The sequence below is a fragment of the Poromitra crassiceps genome, assembly GCF_964638095.1.
Source record: "Poromitra crassiceps genome assembly, contig: HAP1_SCAFFOLD_1125, whole genome shotgun sequence".
Classification (NCBI taxonomy): Eukaryota; Metazoa; Chordata; class Actinopteri; order Beryciformes; family Melamphaidae; genus Poromitra; species Poromitra crassiceps.
In genome coordinates, this window is record NW_028151285.1 from 5001 (window position 1) to 28064 (window position 23064).

The following is a 23064-nucleotide window of genomic DNA, read 5'->3' on the forward strand; positions in this document are numbered from 1 at the left end:
CTGCCCATTTTCAACCAGCTTTGTATCATTAGAACATCAGTAGTATATCAGAAAACTGTAAGCTGTTTTGAAGTCTGTCATTTAATTTGACAGTTATTGAGTGTTAAAGTGTGGACCAGTGACATCACTGGTCCACACTAACTCAAATTAATAACTCATGAACTCAAATCAACTCTCAATAACTGTCAAACTATTCATCATTCATCTAGTTTGACAGTTATTGAGAGTTGATTTGAGTTAATGAGTTATTAATTAGTGTGGACCAGCACTGGTCCACACTTTAACACTCAATAACTGTCAAATTAAATGACAGACTTCAAAACCGTTTACAGTTTTCTGATATACTACTGATGTTCTAATGATACAAAGCTGGTTGAAAATGGGCGGAGTGTTCCTTTAATAACTTAATAAATGTCAACTTTGATAAAAAAACTAACATGACTGCATCAACTTGCAACACATATTTGTTTTCTCTTCATCAGAAGAAAGGGATACATCCCTAGCTATGGCCCCTCTTCCTATCCCTAGCAGACTACGCCAGTCCCCCTACTCACCCCTCGAATCTCAACTCTCTACGATCTTCCTATACCTAGCTATGACCCCTTCTCCCTATAGCCCCACCCCCTTCCTTGCCCCCCCCCCCCCCCCCCCACCACCCACACCCACCTAGCCAGTCCCCCTACCAACCCCTCAAACCTACAACCTTCCTATCCCTAGCTAAGGTCCTTTTTACCCAGCCCAACCCCCTTCCTTGACACACCACCCACATCCCCCTAACTCTCTACCACCTTCCTATCCCTAGCTATGGCCCCTATTCCCTAGCCCCGCCCCCTCCCATCACCCACATCCCCTACCCTAGCCACTCCCCCTACCCACCCCTCAAACCCAGACTACCTACCACCTACCTATCCCTAGCTACGGCCCCTCTTTCCTTGCCCCGCCCCTTCACTAAACCTCCATGAATGAGTGAGTGTCCTGACTTTGCCCTCCTCTGACCCCGGCGGGCCAGCGCCGTGGGGGGGGAAAGAGGGAGAACTATGCAACACCCATGGGGAGTTGTAAAAATGTTCACTTAAAGTTTGTAGGCTACATGAAGTGGAATGAACCAGAATTTAGGCTGAAGCAAAAAAGCTTTATTTGCCGTTTTAGGCAACTTTACAGATGAAAACCGGTAGCCCGAAAGGCTAAAAAACCTAAACAGCTGGCAGGTGAAGGGAACAGAGAATCCAAAATCTGGCAGGTAACAATTCTTGGAAGACAACACAAAAACAGAGGATCTGACAGGGGAACACATACACACTGAGACTAATGAGAAGGGGGAACAGCTGGCTGGATGGGATGAGTCTGGAGCCGATACAGACAAGACAGGTGTGTCGGTGCAGGAGGAGAGAAGGAACAGACAAGAAGGAGAAATGGAGGCAGATGCACAGGTGACTGCAGGGCTGATGAGAAAAGGAGAGAAAGTCCGAGGACACCTGGTGGATGTCTACAGAAGTGGTTCTCAAAATTTTCACATCAAGGAACTGACACAAATTAGATTACAGACCCCCATTTGATAAGATTGTGTCCCATGGTCCCTCATCTGATCAGATTTTAACTTTTGTGACCGACGACCCTCCCACTTTCCTGGCCCTGTCTTGCGGGAGCCTGGGGTCGTTACTCATTGGGCTGATTTGGTTCTTTGGGGACATCATTTGCAGTGGGAGAAAATGGGAATAAAAAAGTGGGAATAAATCGTAATATATTGCAATATTTTTTTAAATCGCAGTAATATTGTATCGTGACTTAAGTATCGTGATAATACCGTATCGTGACATTGTGTCGTGACTTGAGTATCATGATTATATCGTATCGTGATAATATCGTATCGTGCAGCCTCTGGTGATTCGCACCCCTACTACCTACCTCAGATTCGGACTCTTTTTCAGTTTTAGTTCTACTCAATTTGAGCAGTGCCTTCGACAGTTGATCACAATACAAGGCTTATAAATCACCTAATGAACAATCACCCTGATGGTTCAAGTCTTATCCTGTATTATCAGGATTCCTGCAATGTGCAGTGAGACTGTGTGAGTCTACATGGGTTCAGTGCTAGGCCCATTGCTATTCTCTATTTACAGACACAAAAAGGTGGTGTCGCACATGTCACTTTTCCAGCATTTTCCCACCTCTGCAACAGCCTTGTCTCGTCAAGACTGGATTAGTCTGCATGGTCTGCTAAGACCATGGTCTCCTTTTGGAAGAGGTGGAGCAACACAATCGGAGGAGGCCAAGGTGGAGTGCAGGCAGTCAAAGTGAATGATGAGGTCAAAAGAAGAATGCCACAAATACCAGTATGTAAATTTATCCTCTTAGTCAGCTCTTATTTTAGTTTCAGAGCCAGCCACAGCTTTTTGTGACTATATTTGCCAGTATCCAAGGGAGAAAAGAGGATTTTTCCCCCCATGAATTTTACAACACTTTTCATAACTTCTCCAGTCCTGGAAAATACAACTTTAAATTTAATTAAGTAATTCGTTTTTTTTTTACTGTATGAGCCCACCAGGTCAACCATCATGATGTCAGACATTTTATTTATTCTATTACCAACATCTAGGCTTTACTTGTGCTATATATATATATATAAATATATATATATATACTGTATATAGTATGATTAGGACTTGTCATCAAATACAAGACTTAGAATTGCAGTGAAACAACTGATAAAATGCTTCGCTCCTCCTGCATGAAAGTCTGCACTGCAGTACTACTGAAGCATAGCTGTGCATACCACACACTTTAGTTTAATTCATTTCTACTGCCTCTATTTTCAGCACCATATTATCTCTACCCTATTGGCCTTCAGGCTGGCCAGCAGTTCAGTAAAAGGACTACGTCTTTGTTCTAAATAACAATGAAATTGAACTATTTCTTCAGATAGTGAGGAAGGGATGACACATTGACACTCCAGTCATCCCCTGCATGGAGCAGATCTTTTCTTAGAATTTTGGTTTTGGTGGGTACAGATAAGCCTATCATCTGTTTGGTTCTCCACTTCCTCTATGCGCCTCCAAGTATTGGCAAGGAAGAGAATTCTAGCATCAAATAATAAGTCAACACAGCATAGGCTGTAACAGCATAGACAGTAACAAGAAATTATTTTAATGTTTTAGCCTGATCTCTCTTGCCGACTTGACCTGATCAGCTTAATCACTGCCTATGAATCAATGAAAGTTCAATTATAATATTTTATTATTTTCAAGCATACATATAACACACACCTTGACCTCGAGAAAGCAACAACAGGGGAGGTCAAAGAAAAACCACAAAGTCCTGCCAGTGACCAGCAAACAACTTGCGATAGGGCTGCATTATTATGGTCAAAATGATCATCACAATTATTTTGATCAATGTTGAGATTGCAATTATTTAACACGATTACTCTTTGACTTTGGGAACATCATGCATTTATTGAACTAAAAAAAACACTGGATTTCTTTGAACGGTCTTCTACCGAGGAAGGTTTAAAAATAAACGGACAAACACGCCAGCTCTCTGTTCTCAGCTCGAGCTGAAAAAAACACACACACCAAAGCGTGTTTGAGCTTTGGAGGAGGGGCAGAGAGCACCACGGGGAGGGAAAGGGGTGCGCTGGATTTACAACACAAGAAAGACAAAACCAGAGCAACATTGCTAAACAGAATGAGGCGGGATTTGATCTCGACTTTATCTCGATCTTCGATTTTTTTTGTTTTCGAGATTGTGGGAAGCCAAAATCTTGATCACGATTAATATTCGATGAATTGTGCAGCCCTACCTTGAGACAGTTCCCAGGTCAGAAGTGACTGATTCACCCGCAGCAGCAGGAATAGATGCTGAATGAACACGTGCTCAACAGTCAGTGGTATCAGTTGAAGAAAAAAAAAAATGGGGAAAACAAACAAACAAAAACAATAAAATAATAATAAAAAAAACAACTCAAATGGGGCAGACGTAGAGGCAGGCACTGCAGTTAAAAACAATTAGAAAGAGCCAAACGGTCAAACACAACAGGTAATCGTGATCAGTTTCAGTCTTCGAGAAATCTTCTTTAACCTCTAGTATCCCCTTTTCCTGTTCCTCCCGCTCCATAAAAATCCAAAGTGGCAGCTTGGCTTCTCACTCCTTTCCTCTACAATTAAGCTGAAACTCAACTGGCAGGTCAATGTCAACTGCACCGTGTGGACAGTCCCCGCAAAATCACCTGTAAACTACAATTCAGTTTGTATATTTGGATGTTGGCATGCCTCAGAACTGCACGGCGCTGGGCGGGATGTCGAACATGGAGGGGTCAAACTGCTGGCCCTTGAACGGCGAGCCTTCGGCGTCCCAGCCCTTCTTCAGCATCTCGTGCACCTTCTGTGGAGAGACGCAGAAAGACATGTTCGAGCCGGACATATTGGGGATACGCTACTGTAGAGACTGCATGTGCCGTTCATGGCAGCAATGATGACAGCACCCTCTAGGGGCGAGTCCCTTCACTAGTACTCTCGACCACCAAGTCCCATGTTAAGCAGTGCGAATGACAGCTGGGTTCCTGATGACACACACACAACAAAACAAAACAAAAATGCTCTCGACGGTGGATAGCATGTCTACCAGAAAAGTGATTTTAAGTGTCTTCTTTCTTCTCTAGCGAATATGCCAATTGTCTCTTTTGCATACTGGTGATACACCTCCTCCCGCCTGGGACAAGTGTAAAGCTAGTCAGAATGAGAGTATTCATTCATAACTTTCACAATAAAAGCCCCTGCAACATGAAAAACGGTTGTAACGGTTGGGCAGAGTTGGGGTCCGTTACTCAAAAAAGTAATATATTACACATTACACATTACTTTCAAAAAAAGTAATGCCTTACTTTACTTGATTACTCCCTGGAGAAAGTAATTCGTTACACTACTCGTTACATTACTTTTGCGTTACTCTGTAACATCGCCTGAGATGCATTGTCACGTAATTTGCCAGTTAACAATACAACATTAATCCTTACATATATGCCCATATATTAGCACAAATCTCTATCGTAATAAGGTAGGTTGCAAAACTTTTCCTGTCTGATGGTGGCTGTCCATTCCCTGCCATCTGTATTTTGCTCAATATGTTTCTGAAAAATGGCGATTTCATTCTACTGTTGAAACTGGCAACATTTCCTCTACCATGTAGGAGGAGGCAACACGCCTGTCCATCTCTGATTTTGATGTTACCTGGTGAAAAGAAAGCTTTTGCTGCTTGCTTGGGGTCGAGGCAGGCGACTCAGCTTGGGTCTGCATTGCAACCAGCTTTGTGTTAGCATGTTTCCACTGCAGATGCTTTGAGAGGTTTATGTCGTAGGCTACCGTAGCTAGCTGCTTCTGTCCAGGGGAACGTTTGCAGTGTCACATTCTTGTCCTTCTGCGCAACAAAAACTTGTTGTAGAAGACGGCGCTTTTTGGCAGATTGCTGGCAGACTATTACGGAACATACCGCACTGCGCCCACTTCACTAGAACACGTATTTACAAGGGGTATTTACAGACCCCATCGCTGCATGTGGGTTTCTCTTATGGTTTACGTTTACATTTAATTTAATTTAATTTTGTCCAATATTCAGATATTCCAGAATTGCATGTTGTGTTAAAATACATATTATTTATATCTAACACTCTTTAGCCTGATTTAATTGTAAAACGGAGTGTAAAAAGTTATGCAAAGCCTTCTGGGAAATTTAACCTGTGGAAGAGGAAAGTGGGCGGAGTTCCCAGCATGCCCTGGGGGTACTGTGTTTTTGTGTCAATTGTTTGTTTGTCAATGTGTTTTGGAGGTTAAAATGATTTATTGTTCTATATGCATGATGTTAGTTATCTGATAAGCTATGTGTCGACTAATAGTGCTGTTCTGCATGCTAATACAAAGTTGAAATATTGGCACCATGATTGATTCTGCTGTGCAGTTAAATGACCTGTCTGATGGGACACAGGATCTGCTATTAAAACGGAGATCTTTTCTCTCTATACTTATCTTGCTAGTACGCATGTAACGAGGTAAGCGTTTGATTAGTAACTGTAATGTGATTACTGCACTTAGGTACAGTAGTGCCTTACACTACTCGTTACCGACAAAAGTAATGTGATTACAGTAACGCGTTACCCCCAACTCTGCGGTTGGGTTTCGGCAAGTAAAACAACTTGGTTACGGTTAGGATTATGGTTTGTGTTAGGCTTTCTGTAATAACTAACAAAAACCGTTAAATGTGCAAATGTAATTTTTGTAACAGTGTTTCTTCATAACAGTATACCTTTTTCTTTTATCGGTGGTTAAATGGTGTTGTAAAATACTTTATTGAATAATTGAATGTACTTCCTGTTCATTGCTACTGCTGCCCAGATGACAAGATTAAAACTTGAAAAGGACAGAGTGTGCTGGCTCGTTCTCTCTTCTTACCAGTGTGTTTGTGCCGTGCACCTGACTTTGTATCGTTCCCTTGAGTGTGCCAACATCTCACCATTTCATGACTCTGCGGCTTGCCCTGGAGCTTCTGATGGTAGTCGAAGGTGAGTCTGTCCAGAACGGCGTGCTCCTCCTCGTCCACGGTCGCCATGGAGCGCTCGCGGTTAATCTGGTTGATATCAATCTCCTTTTCTCCTTTCAGCACGGCGTTCCACCAGACCTCCGAGGACTTACTGAGCGACAGCTGGAAAATGAAAAGCGCAAGCGTGACTAATGTATTCTCTGGTGTGTGTGTGCACGGCGTCCATATTTGAGAGATCATACAATAAGTGTGTACTCACGACCACGCAGCAGCCCGGCTCCAGGCTCCACAGAGAGTTTTCAGTGTTGATCTTGTGCGCGAACTCGCCCTCCATCAGTACTTTCTCCTCGGCTCCCTCCCTCGAACACACGCGCACGCTGCCGGTCTGCAGGCTGACAGACACCTGATGACGGTGCACGCAAAAAAACATACCAACACAGCACTCAGTGACTTTAGCCCTGTTCAAAACCGGTCCCTATTAAAGAAATAGTGGACTAGGGCTAGGCCAGAGGTTCTCAAATGTTTTTCAGCCAAGGACCCCTTACAAGATAGAAAATATATCGGGGACCCCCTCATTCTGATTTGTGATTTTGGGCTAAGCTTAATTGTTTCCACGGTAACGGGCTTGACTTTTAAATTGATAGGTTTGTTAGATTAGAATGTAATCCATGAACCATTTTAGATTTAAAGCATAAAATATTTTCATTGAACTATGAAGCATTTGCACACAAAAAAATTATTTTATTTTTATTTTCCTGAAAACTTTTCGCGGGACCCCTGTCAAAGTGCCACGCACCCCTGGGGGTCCCCGGACCCCCATTTGAGAATCACTGGGGTAGGCTATATGCTGTAGTGTGTTCGCCTTTCTTTCTTTTTTTACTAGTGTCCGAATTCTCAACTGCTAATTGTATTCACTATATCCACTATAAAATACCCACAATGCACTGCAATTTCTAGTGAACAGTGAATGTACCCTACATTTTCTCCCATATACCACAATGCAATGCGGTCGTGTTTACCAAAGGAGAAGAAGAGTGAGGTAGTGTCCGAAACTTGTTTGATCGTTCCCCAAATAGCTCACTATTATGATAAACACTGGGGAATATGAGCGAGTGAATGAGTGAACCATTTCAAAGTAAACATGGCATTTGTGTTATGAAATGACTGTGGTCTTCCCCATTATGTCAGGAGCCTGCACTACGGAGCAAGTTCAACATACCCAGGAAATCTTTGAGTTAGCCGGCTTCACTAAAATCTAACATTGGTCATAAGGATAAGCAGTCCTAGGTGGTTATAGATTAAACTATTGATCCCTGTGGGGAAATTAGATTGTTGCACAGCAAATGTAATATGATTCAGCAGGGAAAGGACAGATAAGTGCAAAACTGTCATAGAAATAGGCGAAAATAATAAAATAATCAAACAATAAAAGCCATAGACAATAGATGTAATTATAGGATGATATAAGCCCTAATATTTCCTGCTGACATTTTCAACACATGGCTATCGGGGGGGAAATTAATAGTAACACTGGGTTCTTCTCTCAAGAAGAGCAAAATCTTATACTGTAATTAGTAACTGTCAGCATTATCAAAAATAGCCGCAAAGAGGCAAAAGTTGTTTGTGCTTCCAAAGCTAGAGGGGATTACTGGAGCTAATTAACCCGCTCATTAGGACACGGTGGGCATATTTGTCATTGATCAAATAGTTTATTGACACTTTGAGGATGCAAAAACATTTTCTATTCATAACGTCTTCCTCGTGTTCTTTCGTGCTGCAGTAATGTAAAATGAAATAGCCGACACTGTACTAAACACTATCAGGAATCCAATTAAATAAAGTCAGCGCCAATTGTGCAACAGTATTCATTCCTAATATGGTCAATTAAGTAGTATTCTACGGTGTGGTATAAGTAATCATGGGATTGATGGGAAACTATGTGATTCTATTCTACTGGTCTGGAAACACATCGCCCTGCGAACAGCAGTTTTTTATTGTGATTTTTCAGTCCACACCCAGAACTTACCCTGCTCAAGCAGGTTAGCTGTGCAGCCTAAGTTACCGTGGAGATCCACCTTCCTGAGACCAAAAGCCCAGGGTCAAACCTGAAGTTACCCCGCTCAGCCCCAAATCCTCCTTAGTAGCACAGGCAGGCCCAGGTGGCGAAGAAGCCTCGTTTACCTGTCTACCCTTGACGACCGTTTTGGGGACGAACACGCGGACCTCCACGTCAGCGTAGTCTTGAGACCAGCTGTAGTTTTCCCTCACCGCCCCATTGTAACTGTCTGGGTTAGACTGATGCTGGTCCTCCTGGCCCCTGAAACACAACACAACACAAACACACACACACACACACACACACACACACAAATACTGCTTTTATTTTCTTCAAAATCCTTGACATATCATATATTGTGTGCTCATATGTCTAATATAAGACATTTGAGAGACTGAGCTGGGTTGCGTTTGAGTGAGGAATTAAAAACACTGACTAGGACTATTTAAATTGAGAACAATACAACTTGCAAATCATTTTGCACTGTCCGGTGTGTGGTTATAGAAACAAATAGCACACAAGTTGGAAGCTTTTGATCATATTCATTGGGGACAAATTGCACTGTTGTTGACGGCTCAAATCTTAAAAAGACTTTCTGAACGACATCATATGAGGGTTAAGGTTAGCTCAGCCTAACTGTATCAGTGCATATACACTGCCTGTATAATGAGACTAGGCCTATAGATGCATAAGGACAAGCATCGAGACCATCTAGGCCAGCACCTAAGGGAGAGCTCTCTATCTGGGCTGCATCTCCTTTCTGATCTTTGGTCTCCTCCACTCAGCCAGGCTCCCATAATTTGATCCAGCTCTTGAAGTGCTCCCTCTGTACTCAGTGCCCTGCTCTGCCAGCTGTTTGTATGCCCTGTTTGTAGAGGGCATACAATACTATTGCAGGCTGACCGTGCTGAATATTATCACCCTTCAACGGATGTGGGTGTGACCCTACACGCTACAGCAGCTCAGTTCACTGGGCAGTTCCTCCTCTCTGGTTGAAGCTGGAGTTTGCTGTAGTATTTGGTTTGGATGAAAACAGTTGCGAGACACGACCCTCCATGGACCATGACTGAGAACCACTGGTCTATACTACTTTTTCTTCCGTCTTGTTTTCCCCCTTTCTTTCTTTGCATTTTGTAATCTATACTTTTTTTTTGCTGGCTTCTCTATCTTAAATAGATCAACATATAGTTGTATTAGCCGAATACAACTATAGGTTGATATATTTCAGAGAGATAGATGGATATTTCAAGAAAAAGAAACCAAAGAAAAATCAAGTAGATGCGGGTTATCTCGTGCCAAATATTCAAAGCGGAGTCTACTAACTAAGGTATATGGAGACAGCTCATAGAATCAAGAAATCCCATATTTAATGGCAAGTAGCTGATGTGCTGACATGGTTCAGAAGAATAATCACTGTCAAATAAAAACAATATTCAATAATCAAATCATTTGATCCACTGAGAAAAACCTTGATGCCTTGATGCAGGAGAACACATGTGGCTACCGGCTACTAACCCTTCTGCTGAGTTTGTGCTGGCTGCGGCCGACTGCTCTCCCTGAGCGGGCTGGGCCGGACTGCTGCTGTGCGGCAGAGGCCTGGCTGCAGAGGAAGAGGACTCCGCGGCACCCGAGGGAGCAGAGCTCTGTGCCTGGGCTGCCTCTGTGTCCTGCTCCAGCGCCTCCTCCTCTGGCTCACACTTCAGCTCCAGCTCCTGCAGCGCAGGAGGGACACGCCTGCTCTCCTCTCTCTGCTGCAGCTCGCTCAGCTGTCTGCTTCTGTCCTGCTCTGCCACCTGTTCAAACAACCTGAATGTCTGGAGAGGGAATAAGACATTATAGCTGACTGAGTGACAGTCATTTTTTTCTCCCATTTTCTCCCAATCGTACTTGGCCAATTCCCCCGCGCTGTCCCGACTCGGTCGTTTGCTCCACGCCCCTCTGCCGATCCAGGGAGAGGCGCAGACCAGCGCATGCTTCCGCTGATACATGTGCAGTCGCCAGCCACTTATTTTCTCCTGACAGCGAGGAGTTTCACCGGCAGGACGTAGCGTGTGGGAGGAGCACGCTATTCCCCCCCAGTTCCCCTCCCCCCGAACAGGCGCCCTGGTCGAGCAGAGAAGGTGCTAGTGCAGTCAGTGACCAGGATTCATACCCCACCAAGTTCCCACCTGGCGCAGACACGGACAACTGTGTCGGTCTGAAGTTTAATTGTTTATTGTGGATCCCCATTACACCAAAGGTGAGACTACTCTTCCTGGGGTCCAAACAAGTGAGAGTGAAATACAACTATTTATTACATTTGATAAACACCACCAGGTAATGGTGTTTGTAGACTGCAGCTCAGACACACACATTTCACCAAACCCAGCTTAGTTGGGGGACGCGAGTGACAGACTTCCTCCTTCTTTGCGGGCTAGTCAAGAGGTTGATTGTCAGCTGCCGCAAGTTGCTTTTATTTGCAGATATCTGACAGTCTATGTGTAAAGTTTCATATTAATATGTGCATGATGAAAGGTCCAAATCCTTTATGAAAGTGCCTTTGATAAGAAAAACTAGCAATGAGCCGCTTGGGCGACGGTACCACAGAAGAAGAAAAGTCCTGCAAAACTAGCAGCATACACGTTCAGAGGAGTGTCCGGATTTGGCAATTTCAGCTCGCAGCTTTTTCACCAGCAAGAACGTCTTTTTCCTGACTCTGGTAAGGAAAAGGCTATAGTGAATGATTAAAACAAGATGTCTCCAGAAAGATAAGAAGTTTGACTTGTGGTTTCAGCCATTAAACCGGGTGGAAAACAGCACATGATCATCTGTAGTAGCAGTTGAAACAGAATGTTGATAGAATATTGGTAAAAAAAAGTGTCAGTGTTTGGCGCCGGTGACGCTAGCTGGCATACTGGCCAATATGGATGCACATTTCTCAGTCAATAATAACCATCAAGTATTCAGCCAAGCGGCAAGCCAATAAGATAAATAGTATTTTATATTTGAACAAGTATAAAAGGAAATCTGTGGGAGCCATTTTGAATGGGGCTGATGCAGCTGATAAAATTAATATATAATACAGTGGTATTGTTTTTAATTTACAGGTGCTTATGCCAGTAGAGGAGATGCTACAAGCATAGATGCAGTTGACGGTGTGGCAATGGTAAATACTTTACTTGGCTCACGGGTCAGGTGGGCCCCTTTGCACACACAAAACATGCTTGGGGCCCGAGGGAGGTCAGGACCAGCTCTGCATTAACCAAACTAGAATATCATGTAGGCTAGTTAGCTAGGTGGTCAGTGAATGCTCCACTTGTCCGCAGAAATGTAGCACCGACGCTCAGTCTTTATATCTTAGTCCTAACTGAATTATGGTCTTCTTGAACAATGGTAACAGGAATCTAATGTTGTCTTAACGTGTTGACAACAAACGTCACCTTGAGCACCATCTTCTCCGCCACACCGGGGGGGAAACCCATCCGGTCGTGGGGGCTGGCCAGCAGCCGGTAGAAGTCGGTCTTGCGGTAGAGAAACCCAAAATAGACCTGTAGAAACTCCTGGATGTTTCCAACATGCTGCAGGATGCCCAGCAGAGCGTTGTCGTACATCTCTGTCATTGCTAGCGGCGACGCCATCGAGGGCTTTAACGGTTTACGCGACTCTGTTAACCTTTTAAAACGCTATGCCAAAGAATGTCGATGTTTGTCAACAAAAACAAGTTGATAGATAAGGAGGGCTGTTGGGCAACGGTAGCTAAGCTATTTTAATTTAGCACATCCGGTTGGTACAGGTCAAAAAGTAGTCCGGTGGGAACGTATGTTGAATAAATAGTTCCTGTTTAAAACCAAACGTGAATGAAAGAAACGTTATTGCCATTTTGATATGACATATAATTGCAATATTCACGAAATGTTAGGGAATATTCAAATTATATCGTAATAGGAATATAGACAAATATGGACAACTAATACGGTTAGCGTGTAACGTGCTCTTTAATTATGTAATGTGTTTGTCCAGTCCGGTAGGTGGCGGTAATGCACCTCTAAGCTGAAGAAGAAGTGACAAAAGATGGCGGCGTCCTTGATCAGCACTCGGAGCATAATGTTACTGGTAAGGAAAGTATTTTATAGTGGAAATCTCCGTGAAAACATGTTAACAGTACACCACATAATATCCAAGTGTATACAAGTTGTGTGTAATTCCGCTGCAAATAAATTCCTACACGATCGAAGTGATAGCAATGTGCAATGTTAGCTGATCGGTTAACACACACACAGCTAACGTTAGCTAACTTTCATGTACTGTATGCTGATCACTACACATGTTTGACATCGCCACAATGTGTGCCCTCAAGCCCTTCCCGAGCGTATCTCTTAGCGTTAAATGACGAGGGAGGGGTGATACCAATTGCATGTCGTTAATTTAAAATTGTACATGGTGGCAGTAACGTTATTTATTTGCCATATCACACGGTCCACCCTAGCCTCTATTTCTTAGTTTTGGTAAAGAGCATCAGCATCAGTCAAATGCCATGGCAGTTATCCAGAGGGTATGAACTGACAGATGCCAGCAGGCAGGCAGCACAATGCGTTCTCTCAGAGAACAGAACTCAGCGACTCTTGAGTCTGAACCAATCTGGGTTGGGTTCATTCTGACAGTGACAGTAGTGTTGTTTTCTCTCATGAGGGTTTTCTCTGTTCCCTCTCCAGAGTGCCTTTGCCAGGTCTGGCAGCAGCATCCCTGGCAGCCGAGCCCTTCATGTCACTGCAGTGTGCTGCAAGGTAACACTAATAAGTGCGCAGCCCCGCATCACCACAGCCTGTGAAAGATTCAACCTCGCAAGCTACTGTAAAATAACCTTTTCCTGACATCTCGTTTGTTCTCTTTTCATTCAGAATCGAGCAGCTCGTATCCGCGTGGGGAAAGGAGACAGACCTCTCACCTATGAGCAAGCATTTCACCCTCATCACATCGCCCACCACAAAGGATGGCTGTCCCAACACACAAGTGAGCCTCTTCAGTAGCTCATGACTGAATCCTTAAAAACATCCATGGGTTAAAATTAATGCAGATCAGGCAAAACCATCATTGTGTATTTGTGCATTGCTTGTTTTATAATGCAGACGAGAAACTGTCATTTACATAAACTGGGTCTTATCCCCCGTTTCTCTCTGCTAGGTAATCTACAAGGAGAAGATGGAGCAGCAGATCGAACAGTGGAGGACACGTTCATCAGACGCTTCATCTTCGGGACCTTCCATGGCTGTCTGGCCAATGAGGTTGTGATCAAGAGGCGCGGCAACATGCTCATAGTTTGCGGACTGATGCTACAGAAACTACCGCCACAGAAGTTTTACTTCTTGATTGGATATACCGAGTCACTCCTCGCTCACTTCTACAAATGTCCTGTCAAGTTAGAGATCCAGACCCTGCAGGACAAGGCGGTCTACAAGTACCTCTGATGGATCTGTGGAGTGTCGTTGTCGTTGTCTGTGGTGACATGAGTCCAGCATGATTGCTATGTAGAATATTTATTCTAAATAGTTCTTCTTTGTTCAAATGTGGCAATTAAATTGTATATAATTCCTGCTCACTGATCCATTGCTGTGTGTTGTGTGCGTGCGTGCTTCACTTTGGGGGTTTTCTGTTCTGTAAAAATACATGTTCGGAAATGATAGCTTTCAGTTTTAATATTTTAGGGGGTATTCACCCACAAGCTCCAAGAAAATGCAATTCTATAACATCAAAATGTAATGGCTGAGATTGTTTAAAGCTATTCTACCTATCATCAGCATTTAGAATTTATGGGAGAGGGGCGGTTTAAATATACTTGTAATAATGGAAACATGCTTAATTATGTGGGGTGGTTTAATATACAGTATACTCGTAAGAATGGAAACATGCTTAATTATGTTTTCAGCCAACTGACAATGATATTTGATGATGTCATGACACTGTCATTGATCCTAATTCCAAACAGTTTATAATGGAGTTTAAAGAGTTTAAAGGACTGGATGTGCTTTCATCCATTACTTCCTGATTTTAGACACAAAATGGCTGAGGTGAAAAAGACAAAGACACTCCATGTAGACTGCAGCTTCGTATAATTCAGGCCCACCAGGCCAACTAAAATATCTTAAAAACTTCTCGAGCTACTTTCTACAATTCTGTCAAAAAGTTGTAGCTGTCATAGATTGTGTTGCATAGTTGATTTCTCTGCTGTTGACAAAATGTGATAGTGAGTCGCTTTGGATAAAAGTGTCTGCCAAATGACATAATGTAATGTAATACTGCTTTCTTATATTTATTCCAGACAAATCGCTGTTGGTCTGTTTCAGTCAGCAGTTCCAAGGGACCTTGTCTTTGGTGTTTAGAACATGCAAAAGCTTTCATGAAATGGCCTTAGGTGAACCACTATTCTGGTATAATTAGCATTAGAGTGAAGCAAAACTGACATCAAAATATGGAAAAGTTATGGATTACTCCTTTAAAATTTACTTAATAGGAAATATATACTTAGGAAAGAGAAAAAACTAAATGCTCGATGTTAGCCCTACCCCTTTTTGCTCAAGCAGGACACATTCCAAACCAACATCAGTAGTCACAAATATTGTTAAATAACTATGAAATATACCTGTGACAAATATAAATGGTAATTTAATTTCACAGTGCAAACATTCACATTTAAGGCACATGAGCCTCAACAGTGCAAAAACATAAGGCACATATAGATTAAAGTTTTGTTCACATTAGAAAATGCATCGCAGAAAATACAAGTAAAGTTCAACAGTGTTTCTTTTAAAAAAAATACTATCAAAACCCTTATTATAAATGGCAGCACTATATCAATAAACTGCTGTTGACATTTTACATGTAGAAGTACAAAATCCTGTTGAGGTAGTGCCCTCTGAAGTCACTTGTAATGTTAAAATACTGAATAAACATCACTTTACAATACAGCAAAAAAACAAAATGCATCGCAGGACATTTCCCTCTTCAACTTTAAAAAGGCTCTCTGCAAATGCCATCATTAATACTCAGTATTAAAAAAAAATTAAACAATCATCAAAGTTGAGATGATAATAAAAACAAAATCAGACAACAGTATGGCTTCCCTTCAAGGTAAAGACTTGCTCCGTCTTCCTTCGCCAACTCATTCCATGTAAAAGTGCGGCCAACATAAATTGATGACAATGCGAGTTCTAAGACATTGGACAGTGACCGATGTGCGGCTTCACCCCAAAGATACCCTAAATCAAAACAGCTGCATTGTCCTCTAACACTAACCTCTACTCGAAAATCTTTGGTCATCATGTACCAATGTGTAACTGAACCCCCAAACTCCATAAAGAGCATACCGCTAAATTATATATATATATGAAATGCTGCTCAGGCCTTCCTCAGTGGGACAGTCTTCTCCTTGATGCCCTCCTTGGAGTTGATACAGATCTGAAGAGCGTCTCCAGTGTACACATCTCTTTCTGCGGCAGAGATGAAGACGTCTTTGACCAGCTGGGTCGCCTTTTCCTGAGTCAGAGGAGCGTGCTGCACACCCTCCATGTTCTTCAAATCGGGCTTTCTAGTAGTGGTTGAAGCATGGCACTGGCCGATCCTCCAGCCTTGTAGGTGTCTCTCTGGTAGGAGCCCACTGGGTCAAAACTGTACACTGCTCCCTTGCCCTCCTCATCCAGTCCTGGTGTATGAGATGGTGAAAACCGCTGCTCTACTGGTCCGGTGTATTCTTTCAGTTGGGCACACAGCTCTGAGATCTGCAACGACACCAAGAGGAAGAGACGGCTTAGTGTGAGAGTATTACAGACATAACACAGAATAATAGCGAAGGCGCAGCAGGCTCAGGCCTTATCACAGCAAACTATATTTGCTGCGGTGATCAATCAAACTGCAGGCCTAGGTTATTGTCTAAATTGTTCTAATGTCAACAATGAGTGAAATTAGTTGTGTTGTTTTAAACTCACCTGTTTTTCCGTTTCTCTGGAGAGTCGAGTGTACCCCGTGATGTACTTCAGAGCTTTTTCCTTCAAAGAGCCGATCTCATCGTCATTCTCCTCCAACTCCCAAGACAGCATCTGTTTTGAAGTGGAGCTCATGATTAGCAACTGGTCACTCAAACATACTTTAAATACTGTTCAATAAAAAAATAAAGGTTGTTGTCTCCATCTACCTTGTTGTGGTATTTGGCCTCCTCCAGCGCTTTTGTCAACTTCTCATTGGCCTCATTTGCCTGGTTGAGCTTGTGATACATCTGCATATTGTTGGCCTCCAATTTGCTGAGCTCGCTCTGCTTCTTAGCGCAACCACAGAATACATCAAGAAGAAAAGAAGAAAAAAACATTAGCATCTTATCAATATCAGCAAGTATGTTTAGTGACACAGCTTTCATTGCTCATTGCTCATTAAGGCCCTACAGTGGTTTTCTCCTCCAGAGGTGACTGGACGGGACTACCTCCAATCTGACAGGACTATATTCCTCATCCATCAAATGACTCAGTAAGGTCATGCAGGACTTAGCCCTGGGGTTGAGATGGCCCACAAGAGACCTCTTCAGGAGAGGGATGCAGCTTCAGTATTTCCAGCTCTTGTTCTCTGAGCATGTCTTATTGTGTGTATAATGGCTGTATTCAATGTGTGTTTCTCATGTTTCAAAGCAGTACTAACCTTTGCATTCAAATGATCCAAACTCTGCCTCAAAAGGTTCTCCTCATTGAGCTGCAGCCGCTGGTTTTGACTCAGGAGAGCCTTGGCGTTATGTTTCTCAGCCTCTAGGGAGCGCTGCAGGTCAGCCACCTATTATTGACATTCAACAATTAAGTAGTTAGAGATATGCACAAGAGAGAAAAGTAAAACTTCAAAGTGTGTTGTGTTCAGTGGGGACTGTGTGTGTGAGATCATGCTCACCTTTGCCTTGTAGTCCTCGATCTCTTGAGCATGCTCCTGCTCATTTGTATTCAACAGGTCCATCGGCTGCATGGGAGGCGGGGAGAGCTGGACAGGGAGGAACACAAGTGAGTTGGACTTATTCCTCCCTCACTGACGCAGCTACCCCTCAGCTTCTTATGGCTACACTGGATGGCTAGCGTCCTCAGGCAGCTCTTATGGCACGACATTGAACACTGTAGTGTGAACACATGAAGAAGAATGACAGGTTTTTAGGCAATCACGGAAAGTATTTTGAAAGTGCGTGCATGCATGCAGTGCAATGACGAACTGCACGATAAAACCACTTTTCATGAAATAAATAAATATCTCTCGGAGCAGTCCTCTCTCCAAGAGACATGATGAAAAGTCCTCTCACCTCCTTACACTTGGCCCCGTCGAACAAACGGATGTACTCGTCACACAGACAGCACTGATCACGGGTCCACAGCTTCGTCAGGTAGTGCGTCTGGGCAGCTGTGGACAGGGCGATGCCCCGGAAAGGTCCGGTGGAAACCACACCGTCAGACATGTCGTTGATATCTAGAAAGGACAAACAACCCCCTATTATAGCAGACGATTCAGTGGCAGTCATTTTTTTTATAACTCCACCAGACATACAGTAATTAAAGAATAGAATACTTGTGGTTTCAAATGAGGCCACGCTCCCAACCTTTATATATTTATATATATTATATATTTTGTCCCCACTGTCTAAAAAAATGAGGGCATTAACAAAATTTTGGCAGCACTAGGAAAAAAGTAATTTGTGCATAAAGTTGCTAAAGCACACTGTGAACAACAGGTCTGTTTGTGTGTGTTTTTCATCATCTTCTTCTGGAAACTAGGTGCTGAGTGTGTTAGAGATGGAGATTACATTAATTGAATGAAAATAAAATAATCAGAATTACAGTTGCACCAAGTGAAATAGTTAAATGTATGCAAGTTACAACTTAAATCTTACACCTACCCCTATCTAGATGTAAAGTCCTCTGTAAAATAGCAGTGTTGGCACGGTTTGTATTAACGTTTGTAACTTGGCACCATGTCACATTGTTTTGAAGTGCCATATTACCGGACGACGAGGACGTTTGGTGATTAACGTTATTGTAGACGTAGCTGTTTAACATCCATATTGATACTGTGTAGCAAAGTGCAGGTTGTTGTAGCCTACAAAATGGCGTTTTAAAAACAATAAACGTGACACAAATAGCCAACAATGTTATTTTCTGAGGATCCTAACGTTTTATACGCAAAAGTAACAGTTTAAAAATGATATAATTGTCTGGGTACTCGACGTGACCGTTGACCTCCAGGGCTCATGGAGACCGACTTTGATGCATAAAATCGGTGTTGATGCGACGGGTGCTTGCTGCACTCTCCTGGCTCATCGAGGCCGACTTTAGCGCATAAAATCCGGGTAGCCTACAGGTGACCTCGGTGGGGATGAGAACACCTAGCTGATTGACACGGTTACTCGATGGACACAAGTCCCCAACGCGGGGCTAACGTTAACTCAACTCGCTTTGCTTTGCAGTACCATCTTCTATGGCAGTCCAACCCAGCCGTTACATTGCATTGACGACTATAGCGAGTTCTAATGTTGTGGTAACGTTAGCTGGCTGCATTCACCTTGCTGTTCCAAGTAACTTAGCTAACGCTAGCTACAACAGCTAAGCTAACGCCGTTGCATTACATTTCATTAGCTAGCTGCCCTTTGAGTGTGTTTTGTTTCAAAAAAAGATTTTTCAAATGGTTCACCTGTCTCGGACTCCTGCCGGGTGGTTCGTGCAGCCGTGAAGAAACGGAGAAATTTGATTTTCAATGATGCAGGCATCTTCAATATTTAACTTTAAGAGCAGTTAACCTAAGCACGTCTGTCTTCAGTAACGACTCCACTCCTACTGAGATTCAAACCGGGATGCCCCGCCCCCTACGTCTGCCCGTCAGGTCACATGCTTTTTTGACCTGCAGCGAAAGAGAGCGAGAGTGAGCCTGTATCCCCAGTGTTGCGTAGCAACAATATGCTGTGTGTGTTTACTTTTGTTTTGTGCGTGGCTGTATCTAACGTTAGCTAGCGTTATTAGCATATGCTAACGTTATGCTACGCCAGCTCCCGTTGATGCTTTGATCGATGGCATTTCAAACTAACCTCAGACGTCATGTCAACCCGTGTTAACGGCTTTACTGTCTGGCCCCGTGGTGAAGCTGCATCAGTCTGAATTAGCATGTGTCCAAACTCCATTCAAAAACATGCAGTTCTAGCTCTGTCTATAACGTTAGCTGTTACAATGCAGTCTGTCTGAAGTAACAGTGTTGGCACAATACATAGCAGGCTGAGCTGGGTGATGACTTCAAAAACTCTCATTGATGTGTAAAAGGGCTGGGTTATTTATTGTGCAAGTAGACTTTACATAATGTTGTAGGCTACTGAGCTCTGCAGGCAGGTCAATTATCAGACAGAAATTTCCAACCTCACTGTCAGCCTAATGTCTCCCATGAGTATCACCATAAATGACCCTGCTATAGATTATGTTAGTAATGACTAAGTCCAGCTGGCTGGGTATGCAAGGAGAAGATGTGTATGTGTGCAATTAATCTTATTTGTTTTTAATGTGGGTGTTGTGATGCCCTTAGAGGCTGTAACACCAACAAACTTGACTTGATGTGACAGATCGTTGACCTCAGTCATTCATTTCAACATCATGCCAATATTGATCATCTGGTGCCAGTTTGATAAGGGTAGATGAGCCCAGAACAGGAGAATTACAGCAACTATGAGAATCAAATGGAGTAGAAAAGGAATGTACTATACTGCCCTTGGAATGTACTGAGCTTTCTTCTCATGTATATTCAAATACAGTACATCAGTCTATTTACAAGTACAATGAACGGGTATCTTTTTGGAACAATCATCAATATGCTGTAATTTCCCCCATTTCCATTAGATCAATAGCAAAAATACTTCACATTTTGGGTATATGTAGAGCATCAACTTTGGTTTGCGTAAACAATAAATGAAGTAACAATGTCAATGTACAATATCACAAACAATATATTTTTCAGTCAGGAAGTTTAATTTGTTCCCCCAAATCCTTTAGGCAGTGATCATCACATCATCACTGTTGTCAATTGTGATGTCCTCAGTGTGACATCAGTGATGTCATATATCACTGATGTCACCTATAGACATTGTAACACCATCAGTGATGTCATAGATCCTTCCCTACTGACTGTAATGCAACATAATTTGGATCCCAACTGCCCTAACACACATCAGAAGAAGAATTAGATGACTCTTGCTCATAGCCCAGCCAATACAGCCTGAACCTGCAGCAACAGCATATAGGGCATCAACCAAGCCACCGAGTCCAATAACGGCATTTTTAACAAAACTGGGAAGACGCACAAAGAAGATGGAATGTGCCTTGTAAAAAAAAGGGGGGGGGGGGGGCAGTATAATAGACACATACAGTACATGTATGACTGGAGATCGAGATTGAATTATGTCATCATAGGACAGTGGTTCTCAAACTGTTTTGGCTTCAGTACCCCCTTTGCCTGATTTCTGAATCCAAGTAAGCCTTTACCCGACTACAACATTTTGCTTAGAAAAGTGCAGCAGAAAACGATAGCATATGATGCAATGAATGAATGACAAACCCATTTTCAACATTACAAAATAGGAAATAGAGTGAAATACACTGCTCAAAAACATGAAGGGAACACTTAACTGTCACAGTATAAGACGACTAGGGTCCCAGCATGAAGAGTGTGGAGATGCCGTGGTGAACGTTCTGCTGCCATCATCCAGCATGGTGGCTCAGTGATGGTCTGGGGAGGCATTTTCTTGGAGGGTCGCACAGACCTTGCTTGTTCCCGTTCATTTTTTCGAGCAGTGTTTGGAATTTGTGCCTCCTGAGCACCCTTTTTCTCAAATACCCCATGTAGTTACTACCTTGTACCTCAGTTTGGGAACCACTGTCAGGAGAATCTCTTATTTACTAACAGAACTACAGTATGTCTACAGGATATAGCTGAATGTAGCTACATAAAAAAAAAACTTTCTGACAGTTTCTGACAAAACTTTGATAAAGAGCTGATATTTCCATTGCGGCCTATACAGATATAATCAAATGTTAGTAGTATCAGAGTTATATTAACCCTAACAAAAGCAAAAAATAAATAAAAATAAATGTGGGGCTGAACTTAAGTTAAGATCAAATGTACTGCCTACTTTTCTCTTTCAAAATGACCTTATTGGTTGTTTTAATTCATGAACCCGAGCCGTCAACAAAGTTAACAATCCATGTGTTAGTCGTGTCAACATGCCTGTCTGGACACATCTGATCTGTGCCACATACACAGCCATGTGCCACATACACAGCCATGCCAACAGCCTGCTCACACTTGGATATGAACAGAATATCAGATTTTGTCATTGCCCTCCTACAGTGTGAATGCAGCCTACGGCCAGTCTAAGTGCTTCTGATGGTGTAGGCGTGCCTCGGGTGGCCGATAGCCACAATCAGGTTAGCTACACACAAAGATGCAGTCCTCCTCTCATCGTTCAAGCTTCCCCATTAAAGGCTCCATGGCGGCCAGGAAGCAGGCTTCAAACTCCTGGTCTGAGAAGCGAGCCGCCGACTGGCGGGTACTGCGTCGGATCTGCAGCCTGGTGGCAGGTGGCAGAGCCAGGATCCCTGCATCCGCCGATCAGTACCAGCTTGAGCGCCTCGCTGCCCCCCCGGCCCCTCCCCTCTCCTGTCCAGCAACTTCTTGAAGGCCCTGATCTAAAAGCTTAGCTTGAAGGCCCTGATTTTTGCCTTGAATGATCTACATGTCCATCATTGTGAAATTATATTAAGCTGCACCTTACTCTAGTCGTCGTCATCATGTTTCTGTATGCACACTGCAGCAACTGCTGCGTGTCATTATTTATAATGGTCTCATGCCTTCCTGCTCATTGGAGAAGATGCTAAATCTATAAGGTTCATTTCTCAATCATTTGCTCAAAAGAAATTAATTTATTCTTATTCAGAGACGCTGATCGCATGATGGGTCCTCTATTCTGTACATAGAGCTGCATGTCTATACAATGTTTGAAGAGAAAGAAAGCGCAAGTTGTCTCCAGCCTTTCTTGGGTAATGGAGATTTACCTCAGTTTTACTCAGGATACTCTTCACTTGCATGACAAGGGGGGAAATGGCAGCAGATGTCTCCTTTGAGAAAAAAAGTGTCTGTTTTTTGAAATATATGCTGTGCATCAAACCCTCGCAATAAAAAATCACTTAAAAGATGACAACACTGGCCAGTAATATCGGTGTGCTGATTGCTGATAATTGCTTGTATATTCATAAATTGACCATTATTGGGGATTGACTATCACTGAACTCCAGCGAGAGCACAAACCAATGCTTCACTCCTGGAGATGGGGGTTGTCTCCGTCTGTGTTACCCTCTTTCGTTTCCATTGGTGTGCAGTCACCAAAAACAAATCTTGAAATTCATTCTACCTGCATTGCTAGCAATGTCCTTTTGAACAATTTGAAGTCATTCGGTTTC

The 23064-nt window shown here is 43.0% G+C and overlaps 2 protein-coding genes across 2 annotated transcripts; one reads left to right on the forward strand and one right to left on the reverse strand.

Moving 5' to 3' along the window:
- Nucleotides 1-3251: 3251 nt before the first annotated feature.
- Nucleotides 3252-12329, reverse strand: nudcd3 (NudC domain containing 3). Its single transcript, XM_083664273.1, has 6 exons — nt 12004-12329; nt 10100-10398; nt 8710-8845; nt 6788-6931; nt 6502-6690; nt 3252-4380 (listed from the first exon to the last, which is right to left on the reverse strand). The coding sequence occupies exons 1-6, from the start codon at nt 12199-12201 to the stop codon at nt 4270-4272; spliced, it is 1077 nt and encodes a 358-aa protein (XP_083520399.1). The 5' UTR covers nt 12202-12329; the 3' UTR covers nt 3252-4269.
- A 269-nt stretch (nt 12330-12598) lies between these two features.
- LOC310771733 (small ribosomal subunit protein uS3m-like) lies at nt 12599-14144 on the forward strand. The gene is made up of 4 exons (XM_083664272.1): nt 12599-12676; nt 13276-13347; nt 13462-13573; nt 13745-14144. The coding sequence occupies exons 1-4, from the start codon at nt 12635-12637 to the stop codon at nt 14026-14028; spliced, it is 510 nt and encodes a 169-aa protein (XP_083520398.1). The 5' UTR covers nt 12599-12634; the 3' UTR covers nt 14029-14144.
- The last annotated feature ends 8920 nt before the right edge of the window (nt 14145-23064 follow it).

What these genes read in the sequence shown, in the direction of transcription:
- LOC310771733 (XM_083664272.1), top strand. Translation starts at nt 12,635, where the DNA reads ATGGCGGCGTCCTTGATCAGCACTCGGAGCATAATGTTACTG. An exon ending in CTCGGAGCATAATGTTACTG is followed by an intron (nt 12,677 to 13,275) that starts GTAAGGAAAGTA and finishes TTCCCTCTCCAG; the next exon opens with AGTGCCTTTGCCAGGTCTGG. An exon ending in ATGGCTGTCCCAACACACAA is followed by an intron (nt 13,574 to 13,744) that starts GTGAGCCTCTTC and finishes TCTCTCTGCTAG; the next exon opens with GTAATCTACAAGGAGAAGAT.
- nudcd3 (XM_083664273.1), bottom strand. Translation starts at nt 12,201, where the DNA reads ATGGCGTCGCCGCTAGCAATGACAGAGATGTACGACAACGCTCTGCTG. An exon ending in AGCACAAACTCAGCAGAAGG is followed by an intron (nt 8,846 to 10,099) that starts GTTAGTAGCCGG and finishes GTTGTGTTTCAG; the next exon opens with GGGCCAGGAGGACCAGCATC. An exon ending in AGCCGGGCTGCTGCGTGGTC is followed by an intron (nt 6,691 to 6,787) that starts GTGAGTACACAC and finishes TTCATTTTCCAG; the next exon opens with CTGTCGCTCAGTAAGTCCTC.